Source organism: Clinocottus analis, unplaced genomic scaffold (assembly GCF_023055335.1).
Source record: "Clinocottus analis isolate CAN_PGR_092001 unplaced genomic scaffold, fCliAna1.0.p SCAF_6, whole genome shotgun sequence".
In the NCBI taxonomy this organism is placed as follows: domain Eukaryota; kingdom Metazoa; phylum Chordata; class Actinopteri; order Perciformes; family Cottidae; genus Clinocottus; species Clinocottus analis.
The window spans coordinates 3,984,234-3,995,034 of NW_027176218.1; the positions used below are offsets into that span (position 1 = coordinate 3,984,234).

General features: G+C 43.0%; 1 protein-coding gene across 2 annotated transcripts; it reads left to right on the plus strand.

Moving 5' to 3' along the window:
- Positions 1–459: 459 nt before the first annotated feature.
- On the plus strand, positions 460–9,890 carry LOC137804090 (uncharacterized oxidoreductase YjmC-like). Of its 2 annotated transcripts, XM_068603064.1 has the most exons (11): positions 462–732; positions 4,051–4,199; positions 5,070–5,258; positions 5,621–5,682; positions 5,780–5,833; positions 5,926–6,024; positions 6,288–6,423; positions 6,993–7,111; positions 7,702–7,797; positions 8,168–8,278; positions 9,457–9,890. In XM_068603064.1, the coding sequence occupies exons 1-11, from the start codon at positions 725–727 to the stop codon at positions 9,520–9,522; spliced, it is 1,089 nt and encodes a 362-aa protein (XP_068459165.1). In that variant the 5' UTR covers positions 462–724; the 3' UTR covers positions 9,523–9,890. The 2 variants fall into 2 exon arrangements, with proteins under 2 accessions (XP_068459166.1, XP_068459165.1); XM_068603065.1 differs by lacking the exon at positions 4,051–4,199 and having other exon boundaries at positions 460–732.
- Positions 9,891–10,801: the final 911 nt, after the last annotated feature.

Consider the following 10,801-nt stretch of genomic DNA (forward strand, 5'->3'; position numbering starts at 1 on the left):
GTATAAACAAGTTCTGTGGAAAATCACATATACTGTACATATATGCAGTACGATGCAGGTAGTGTGTTATGAAGCGTTTTTTTTATCTCATTAATTTGGTTAAATCCTTATTATTAACACAATTATATCAAGAATGCTCTATCAAATTAATGCAGTTGCACTTCTTTATCCCAAAGATTTGGTTTCATACAAATACAATAAGCAGGGTTTCCCTCTTGATATTGCGCAGTCGGCGTCCTCGTGGCAATATTCCGTTGGTATTTTTGTCTGGGGGGCAATAACCGAAAGTACAACACGTGCGCTCCAACTGCTCACACTCCAGCGTTAAAAAAAAAAAAAACACGCACAACTCACGGGACTTCTGGAGCCTCGAACACACCGGCCTGCGGGGCGGCAACGCCTCTGCCTCCAACCCGCCCACACACACACACACACACACACACACACACACACACACACACACACACACACACACACACACACACACACACACACACGCACACACACACACACACACAGAGACGCGCGCACATACATCTAACTAGCTTTGAAAAAACGAGGGGCGTTTCCTAACTTTTGTTGGGTTCCGAGGAGGAAGTTGGCCGCGTTGTCTCCGTTGATCACACCGACAGCAGCAGATCTCCAGCACCAGGAGCCGAGAGCCACACGAGGGATAGAACCAACAACCGCCGACCCGCAGCAGCGCACAGAGGGGACAGTCACCATGACCAGGTGAGGACTCGGTGCCGGGGCTCCACATCCAAGGAGGAGAGAGGGTCGACCTGCGCGTGCACGTGACAGGCTGCTGAGCTGACAGGAAAACAAAAACAGCCTTTATGGTTTTTATGATGGGAATTGCAGAAGTGGAGCGTCATGAAAGTAGAAGAAAGCACTGTAAAGCAGTTATTATTACTTTCATGAAGAGTGCTTTTACTTTCGCTGCACTTTGACTTGAGTCACTTTTTGAATGCACAATTGTAATCGAGTATTTCCTCAGTGTAGCACTGCTGCTGACGAGGCCCTGAAATACTTCTTCCACTTTATTTTTCTTCTCACTTCTGGTGCTCAGCAATGACGTCTTGCAAAGTGGAACGAACGAAAGTTTGCGCAGTGTTTCTGTTTGAGCTCCTCCTGTCTGCCCCAACAGATGAGCATGCTTTTTGCAAAACATGTGATTAAAAAAAAAGAAAGAAGCAGATTTCATCTCGCCCGTTTCCGTGCAGACTTTTTCCACTTTTAAAATGCAAAATAGTTTCAGTTACTTTTTCGAGCGTTTTTTTTTATTCATGAGCACTTTTTGAGTGCTGCAAATATTTGCTTCTCAGTCTGCACAGTCTGTTAATCAAGTCAACTCAGTTTACATTTTAAAGCCAGTCGAGCCCTCATCATGTGTCCAGTTCATTCCATGTTGTTAAATAAACACTCAACAGGTAAGCACACATCCTTCTGCACACGTTCAAGAGGATTCTCACGTTCCTCTAATTGTCTTTTGGAGCAGTTTATGAATGCATCAAGAGTTACGGGTGGAGCGTCGTCCATTGTTTGTTCTACGTTGGCGCCTTTATGGACACATACTGTACATGTCCCAGTAAACTTGTAACATGAACCAGTAAAGGAAGCAGGGGCCTCTTTTACCTTCGCCATTACGTCGTCCGCAGAGAATCCAGTCGAGCCCTCATCATGTGCGGCTGTCTTTCTTCTAGATGTGAAATATGTAATTGCATAGACAGTGTTTGAAATGCGTTCGCTGTTTGTAGCGCCTAATCAAACTCAGTGCGACCTTGAGACGCGCTGACAGCCGCTGATAAGACTTCCTTTGGCGCCGGCCGCCTGAAAGATGTCAGACTTCCGTCACACAGCCCCGGTCAAAGTTTTCTTATTTCTCGGACATTGTGTGCAGTTTCCAACATTTCTTACATAAGACATTGCACAAGTTTCCACTTAAGACCTCCTCCATACTTGGATGGGCCCCATTCTGGATTTCATTAGAGCTGGTATGTGTTTCGTCCCTCCGCCTCTTTGCAGACGGTACTGCTATTACCTCTGTGGAGGCCAGAAACGGACCAGTGATGATTTGTGTGTGTGTGTGTGTATGTGTGTGTGTGTCCACACAAGGCTCCAAGGTTAACGGGTGGAGACATTTGACCTTGAAATAGTTCAGATTCGCTAAAGGTGTGCACAGGAAAGACTGTGTTGCATCAGAAGTGCATGCTGCTTATTAATAATCCTGCACGCTGACTTTGAGGTTTCTGCAAGAATGTTGTTGACATAACAACAAGTAAATCTCGTTGATGCTCTTCATTTGTAGCTTCACCTTCTGCTGAGTATATTTTTGGCAACACCTAAACTACAGTAAGCAGCGTAAAGCAGATGAATCATTGAATAAACTCTCTGAGGTGCAGAAGAGCGGCTGACTTGCATGATGAGTTATTGCTTTTTGAGCAGAGTCTTTTGTACAGAACGTACTGTTATTTTGGAGAGGAGCTGAGAAGCATCCAAACATGAGGCCCATCCAGCTCCCACAGCCCAAATCTGGACTCAATTATGAAGCATTCCAGAACTTTCTGTTCTCCATCCACTGAATACCCCGTAAAAAAAAAAAAAGGAAACGAGGGAAGGAGGAGTAGAGGATGGAAGGACAACGGAGAAGGAAGGAAGGAATAAAACATCAGGTTTTCAGCACTACACACCAGAAAACACTCGGAGACCTTTATTCTTTATATGTTCTCTCAATAAAAACATGATTTAAAGATTAATCTGGTCCTTTTTAGTCGTCCAAACATGTTTCACCACCGTGCATCACAACGTCTATTGTTCAACATCTGGACATTTCTCTCGCATATCAAACCCTTCACAGAAAAGATCATCTGACCTTTACCCTGTGGCAATCTTTTTCGGTGACCATTACAATGGTATCATCGTCCTTTTGTCGATGTGATCTGTACTCTGCACTCCGTTTTTACATTTTCTGTTTGTCCTCCATTCAACAATCTTTCTTGTGCCACAGGGGGGATGAACTATTTGTGTCTTGTGCTGATTGAGAGACCATGTGCTTTCTATTTAGTCATGTATTTAGCCAAACATGTGACAGCTACATTCATATTTGACCCCTTTGGATCAAAATTGAAGGAATTGCAAAGTTTGACCTCAGAATTAAAGGCATGACTATCAATAATCTCAGTTTCACTGACCCCTTTAGATAGGACCATGTCTAAAAGTATTGCACACATCTTCCACACGGCCAACCCCTGAGGGGTTTTTCATGCACGTGACTTTAACTGCGACAGGAAACAGAGACAGTAACTCCACTGTTTATCGCTTGGGGAGGGATTTTTTTTTTCTTTCCAAAACATCATCTGGTACATGGAGTCCTGCCGGTTCCTATATTTACACAGCTCAGACTTTCCTTTGCTTTGTGAAGTCAACGGCGTAAGTAACGGTTCTGTTTACAGCATTTCTACCTCAGAGGCCTGCTCTGTGTGCAGTAACACCGTACTGTAATGGAGCGTAGCTTTAGCGTGATGACCTACATCCTCTGTGTGAGCACAGGTTGGGCAATCGCTGCTGCAACGATGGACTTCAAACTAATAGTGCGGCGCTGGCGTCCTGTCAAATCAAATCCTATAAAATGCGGAGCACAAATAGGGACTGCATTGCAACATAAACGTTGACCCCGCCGCTCTGTCTCTCACACACATGTCGGTTTCAAGAACAGAGCAAACACCCGCCACACATTAGTGTTGACTTGACAGGTTTATGTTCTGCCTCTTAAGTACCAAAGTCATTTTTGATTTGCAACTCCATTAGGTCTTTATTAGAGGACATGGAACAATAAAAAGAGACGGCCTAGTGGCATAATCATCAACCTAACACGACACCATCTGCTTACCGAAACCACAACATGACGTTGCACTTTGATTATCGTAACGTTTTTAACTTCCTCAGCACTTCAAAATGCAAAGTCTAGCCTCGGTTATTTTATGTACGCTGTATAACACATGCATATTCAAAGGTATCATCACCAGGTCATGCGTTTCCCCCTCGCTGCAGATGCCTGATTAGCAAGACGGAGGTGCAAGGCTTCATCGAGCGGTGTATGACGAGCGTGGGCACGCAGCAGCATCATGCCCGCAGCCTGGCCGAGGTGCTGGTGGAGGGGGACCACAGGGGCCACTACAGCCACGGACTCAACCGCATGGGTCAGTGATGGGCTGGAGGTTCACCGTCTGCATGTTTTTGATTTTAAAAGGTGGGGCGGAGCGGCCATTGCCACACTTCCCACTCATTGTTCATGTCAGCAGCCGTGCACTGGAATGTGGTGACGCCGCTCCGCTTCTTGAGAAACAAACCGTCACATGTTAAAGGTCCATATCAGGGTCGTCCAGCACAACCCGCTGCCGCTGGAACCCCCCTCAAAAAACGTTCAAACTAACCGCTGTCGATCTAAAAATGAAGACAGAATAAACTTCTTGTGTAGTGTAAGGGAAAATCCTGGAGCAGCGGCCCACAAGTAAAAACATAAGAGAGATTTATACTTTCTTTTTAATCCGAATCCGAACTATTTATTTGCCACATATGAGGAATTTGTCTTGCCGGGTGGTGCGTACATTACACAAATAACAACAATCAACACAGTGCAGAAATAGAAACGTATTACATTTCTAATAGAATATAAAATATTACAATATAGTGCACAGACAAACAGAAAAGCATTTGCATTCATTTCTGAGGCCGTACACATATCAATGTATTGTTGAGAGCTGCGTGGACACGATTTCCTGATCATTGATTTGCTCTAAAAAAGCGAGTATATCTTCGGCTTTATATGTAAAACAGTTTTTTTTGTTTTGTTTGGACGACCCAGTCTTATTTCCTCGGTTAAATTCCAAGCACTATGATATAAACAGACCAGAATTTGTTTGAAAAAAAAACAGCTGGCCAGACAGATGAAGTACTGCAGAGTTTTAGGCCTCCGAATGAAAACGAAGCCTTTGACTTTTTACATTCATTTAAATCTGGTGATCATTTGTGATTGAGGTCTTTGTATATGTTATTTTTTTCTCCCTCAGACATGTACGTGAAGGACATCCAGACGGGAATCTGTGCCAAGGACGGTGAGCCGGTGGTGGAGAAGGAGAGCGCAGGCACAGCTTTGGTTGATGGGAAGAACCTCCTGGGTCCTGTGGTGGGAAACTTCTGCATGCAGCTGGCCATCAAGAAGGCGAAAGAAGCCGGCATTGGCTGGGTGGTGGCCCACGGTGAGTCCCAGCATGCCCAACGCTGTTGCTGTGATCGGCTGTATCTTGTAGGGGAACGATTTAAAAACCTGTTGCACAGAGCTGTGCCATCCCTTTGGATTGAGTTCACCTGCGTTATAAACATGTTTAACTCGTATAACAGGCAATCAAATCCGAGGGAAAAGAAACCCAAGCCTCTGTAGTGTACAAAGTGTGTTGGATTTTAATTAATCTAATTTACTTTAGAGAGGAAAATGTACGGATTAAAAAACATTTTTGCTGTAAAATCACTTCCCAGCTTCTAAAAGAAGAATCTTTTCACTAAAGTGGTCATTCAGTCCCGACAAGTAAAACAATGGTGACGATCATGTTTCCTGTCTCAGGTTCCAACCATTACGGTATCGCCGGATACTATGCAATGCAAGCTCTGAAGGAGAACATGATTGTGAGTTAAGAAAATGTCCTTTTGCTAAGTAATGGAGGTAAATGTGCGGTTCCTTCCCCAAATGTTTGCATGTCTAATCATCATCTGCCCGTCACAGGGCATGTCATTCACCAACACGTCCCCACTGGTGGTTCCCACACGTGGTAAAGAGGTAAAAAAAAATATGATTTGATTCTCCAGAATAAACTGTACCTCATGCCATAACCAACGTCTCAGACTCTTAACACGACGTGCTGTTTGCAGTGCACTCTGGGCACCAACCCCATCAGCGTGGCGGCGCCGGCTAAAGACGGAGACAGCTTTGTTCTGGATATGGCCACATCCGCAGTAGCACTCGGAAAGGTAAGACATCGGGGACGCCTTACATACAGAACCGTATATCAAGAGACATTACCCTGAAGGGGGTTGATTTTGTTGCATTGGGTCATGGCACAAGTCAGCTCTGAGTTTAATTTATACACCAACTTGGTTGATTCGGACATAAATCTGAATCTAGTTTTGCAGAAGCACAACCGTCGTAGCCACTGAACAAATGAGCATCCAAGAGGCCACCTGGGGTTTTCCAACTTTGAGCAGTCTCACGTCTCAGTGCTTCGTGTGCACAGGTGGAGCTCCACGAGCGGCGTGGAGACACCATCCCCGAGGGCTGGGGCTGTGACGCCCAGGGCACGCTCACCACCGACCCCAAGAGAGTTCTGAGCGGCGGGGGACTGGTGCCCATTGGCGGAAGTGAAGCCACAGGTCAGAAACCAGCTGATGAAAGTCTGAACTGTCATTCCAATAACATATTAAAGTTATGTCTGTGGTTAGATTTGAGAGATTTTTCTCACATTTGGATGCTGGAATAATCTTCCTCCTCCTCCCTGACCCTTGTGAGTGATTCACAAGGGAGGAGGAATTGCACAGTTTGCTATGCAAACACTTCTCTGACTGGAAAGTCTGTTTTGCGCTGCATAAAACAGACACTTGGTGTTCCACTATTTTCACAGAAAGTTACAAACCCGTGCTTTCAATCACAAAAAAACACAAAACTTCTACAAACTGAAAATCCGGGAGTAACCGTCGACCTGAACGGGGCTGGGTGACGCACAAATCTGTCTTTAAATGCCTTCAGAACAATGTTATTGTCACTCACACCGGCTTCTTATTGGCTCTCCTTCCAGGTCCGTGTTACTAATAACACACTTCGTCAGTATCGGCCCGCTTGTTTGTTCATGAGGCCTGAGTTCACATTCATCCTGTCTCTACATGAAGTAAAAGAAGTGTGTGTGTCTGTAATGAAGTGTGTGTGTCTCTGTTGTCGTCCTCAGGAGGTTACAAAGGCTACGGTCTGGGCATGATGGTGGAAGTGTTCTGCGGTATCTTAGCCGGTGCCCAGTACAGCAAACACATCCGCACGTGGAAAGTAACAGACCGAGTCGCAAACCTGGTACGTTATCTATTCATTTGTTGTGTTTCAGAGAGCATGTCCACCCGGTTTAACCCTTGTCCTCTAGTGTTATTGTACGTGAAATGAGAAGTGTGTCGATTTGCACGTAGCTCATAGCTGCGTGTGTACATCTAAAGTTGAAAATAATACTTATTTGAACACGATAAAGTGTTGCGTGACAGAACGTTTGTTGCTTTACAGTTTGAAGTTTGCCTGCTACCAGTTGAAATACAACCCGCTGGTTTGATGATGTCATGTGTTATGTTCCTCCAGTCAAAGTGTCGACACCACCTCGAGTTGCAGCTTGTGACTTAGCAGTTGTTATACTGCTGATTAAATCAAATTATTGACTAGATAGTGGACCGAAACAGCTGTTGAAATGATTACCTCTCAGTCAAAAATAGCCAAGAAACATCAAAAAAAAGTTGCCTCTTTGACAGACACTGGTATCTAACCGATAAGCTGGTATCAGACCGATAAGCACGATCAATAAGTCCGATGCCAGGCATTTGATGTTGCACCTTTGGCTCTCTTCACTGTTTGCGTTGGGTCAGTTCACAGTGTCGTCATCGCTGGTTTTGTGTTTTCAGGGTCAGTGTTTCGTGGCGATTAACCCAGAAAACTTTGCTCCCGAGTTCGGCGACAGGATGTCAGACCTTCTGTCCATCCAGAGAGGGATGGAGCCGGTGAGTCGATCCTCCGGCTGCCGTGTCAACGCAGAATAATTAGGAGAACAAAATATGGAGACGACGACCGACGATTACAACCCATCCATCCATCCATCCATCCATTATCTTAACCGCTTATCCTCATTAGAGTCGCGGGGCGCTGGAGCCGATCCCAGCTGTCAAGGGGCGAAGGCAGGGTACACCCTGGACAGGTCGCCAGTTCATCACAGGGCAGACATATAGACAAACAACCATTCACACTCACATTCACACCTATGGGCAATTTAGAGTCCAATGCGATTACAACCCACTGAGTCTTATTTTTTTTTTTAATAAAATGTTATAAATGCTTTGGGCTTCATTGGATTGGTGCTGCTGTTTGTCTCAGGCTGACCCCAGCACTCCCGTTTTGGCTGCTGGAGACCCGGAGAGGATGAACATGAAGAAGTGTGAGGAAATGGGCGGGATCCCCTACCACATCAATGTCGTCAACTACATGGTAAGAGCTGAAGTGGTCGTCTGAAAACATTGAGGAAAATGTATTAATTCCAGCTGTGTGGACATTCGTGTACGTGTGTGTTTTCACACTCGTCCAAATGAAGGTTGTGTAGCGGCCATTTGTCCAATACATCAAAACAAACAAACAAACATCAATCAAAGGGCCACTGATGCATTGTGGGTATGTGGATTGCGCAGCCAAAAGAATGCATTGTCCATGCAGGATACCGTTTTTCTGGTCATTTATTTAACTAAACAAAACAAGGAAACAAACACTAGAACAAAGGAACTCCCCATGCGGCCTCTCCTGTGCTAGGAAAAAAACAACATAGGCCTACCCAGGTGCATGCTGGTCCTGTACCGGCCTGCCCCTCTACATAAACCCAAGGTGCTCACAGCGTTACACAGTTAACAAACAAATAAACAACCAAAAGTCAGTAAATCTAGACAACAACTACAAATACTTAGACTAAACTAACAACTATCAAAAGAAAAAACTATCCTAATATATCAAAAAAATAACCTAGATAAGCAAATAACAAAACAATACTACTTGTGAGTAAAATAATACTATTATCAAACAAATAGCTCCTACAGATATTGATAGTTTTGTTTAGTGATATTCTCATTATTCAAACATTCATTGTGAAGAAGACGCAGGGACAGATGTGATGCATCCCATCTGTTGTTTAAAGAACACATTGTTGGGATATTACGCTTGATCACTTTCTTTTGAGAGTTTGATGACGAGATTGATACGACTGATATCTGTATCTTTAACATGAAGCCACGGCCAGCAGCTGGTTAGCTTAACTTTGCATGAAGACGGGAAACTGTGAGAAATCCATCTTGAGCTACGAAGGCTCACTAACTTACATGTTGTTGTATCTCTGTAGTTGAATACTTTCAATAGAAAACATAAGACAAGTGCTATGGGGGCGTTATGTGCCGAACTGTAAACTTTAGACAGCGCTATGCTAGCTTAGTCCCAGTGCTTCCAATTCTTATGCTACGCTAAGCTAAACTCATAGCTGCTGCTGCTGATGGCAAGTTTAAAGTTAACGACTCAATCCTTTCAACCTTTTCAAGCGCATGTCCACAAATCCAACTATTGCTTTGAGGAAAAAGCCTTTGCGATGAAGCTAACTGGACTCGGTTTTTGCATTTCCACTTCTGCAGAACGAATGCGGCAAGAGAGTTGGCGCCAGCCCGCTGCTGCCATGCGACAACGTCATCTCCAGCTAGTCCGTCCAGTCAAGATTCTCAGCGTTGGCAACGTCTGTATCCAGTATCTTGAAGTTCACACAGAGCTATTTGGGATGCAACCTTGTTCCAATGCAAATATTTTTTAATCCTTTTCCTTTTTTTTAAAAGCATGCATAACACAACAAGACAAATACCAAAGTGTTTTCTTTTCTTTCCGGACTCTGAAACATGTTTTTTTTTTTCCGTTATAATACAATTTTGTAACTGTGGCAATCTGTTTCTTTTAATACTGACCTTTTTAAAAATGACTAACAGAAGGTTTTGCTACTTTTATAAAGTTGAAATCTCCTTTTTTTCTCTCACGTCATCATTAAAACAACATTCGTATGTGCCTTATTCAATAAAAGCCTAACAAACAAAAACGTGTTTTTCTCTTGAATGCCTCATATTGTATGAATCCAGTAAATTGTGTATTGTTGTTTTTGACCTGGTTATGCATCATTTACATGTTTACAGGGTTTTGCAAAAGTATTCAATCAAAGTCTTTCCTCTTGTTGCATTGCAACCAGGAATTAAAATGAGTTAATATTTGGATTTGTTACGTAATGAACCTACACAAACATTACAAAAAGGTTAAGTTACAGTAAATGCTTATTGCACACAGGTGGATCTTATTTCACTGATTATGTGACTTCTGAAGATAACGCCAGCTTTATTTAGAGGTTTCATGGCAAAAGGAAAATATCTGCACGCACCACCTTTAAGTCTGTATATTCTTTTAGACATTTTTAAAGGTTTTTCTATCATTTCCATGTACAAATTTTCAGTAATTTGTGTCGGTCTACCACATGAAAGCCAAATATATATATATATATATATATATATATATATATATATATATATATATATATATATATACACAAAATAGAAGAAGAAAAAAACACATAGGAGATGATTTAGCAAAGTACTGCTTCTATAAAACAAGAAGCATTAAAATCACCAGATACAGAACATGAACATAATTAATGTGACTGAAATCATCTAATGTGCAGTTTAAGAAGTAGCTCCCTTCTGTTAATAGTTTTTAATTAAGAAACAAACATTAAAACAAGAGCAGATATCACAATCATCATCATCTCAAGTGTTGGTTCATTGACACTTACTCAATGTTTAAGTAAATAATGTCGAGCTTAATCTCATACAAAAGAAATTACAATACATATGGAGGCGGTTTATGGAAATGTTAAATTCAACCTTTACTATATAATTCATAAATCACAGCTTGCATGTCTGCTTTGTCGCCACTAGAGGGAGACAC

Coding starts and splice junctions, on each gene's coding strand:
- LOC137804090 (XM_068603064.1), top strand. Junction 5,259..5,620: donor TGGCTGGGTGGTGGCCCACG/GTGAGTCCCAGC, acceptor TTCCTGTCTCAG/GTTCCAACCATTACGGTATC. Junction 6,424..6,992: donor TGGCGGAAGTGAAGCCACAG/GTCAGAAACCAG, acceptor TGTCGTCCTCAG/GAGGTTACAAAGGCTACGGT.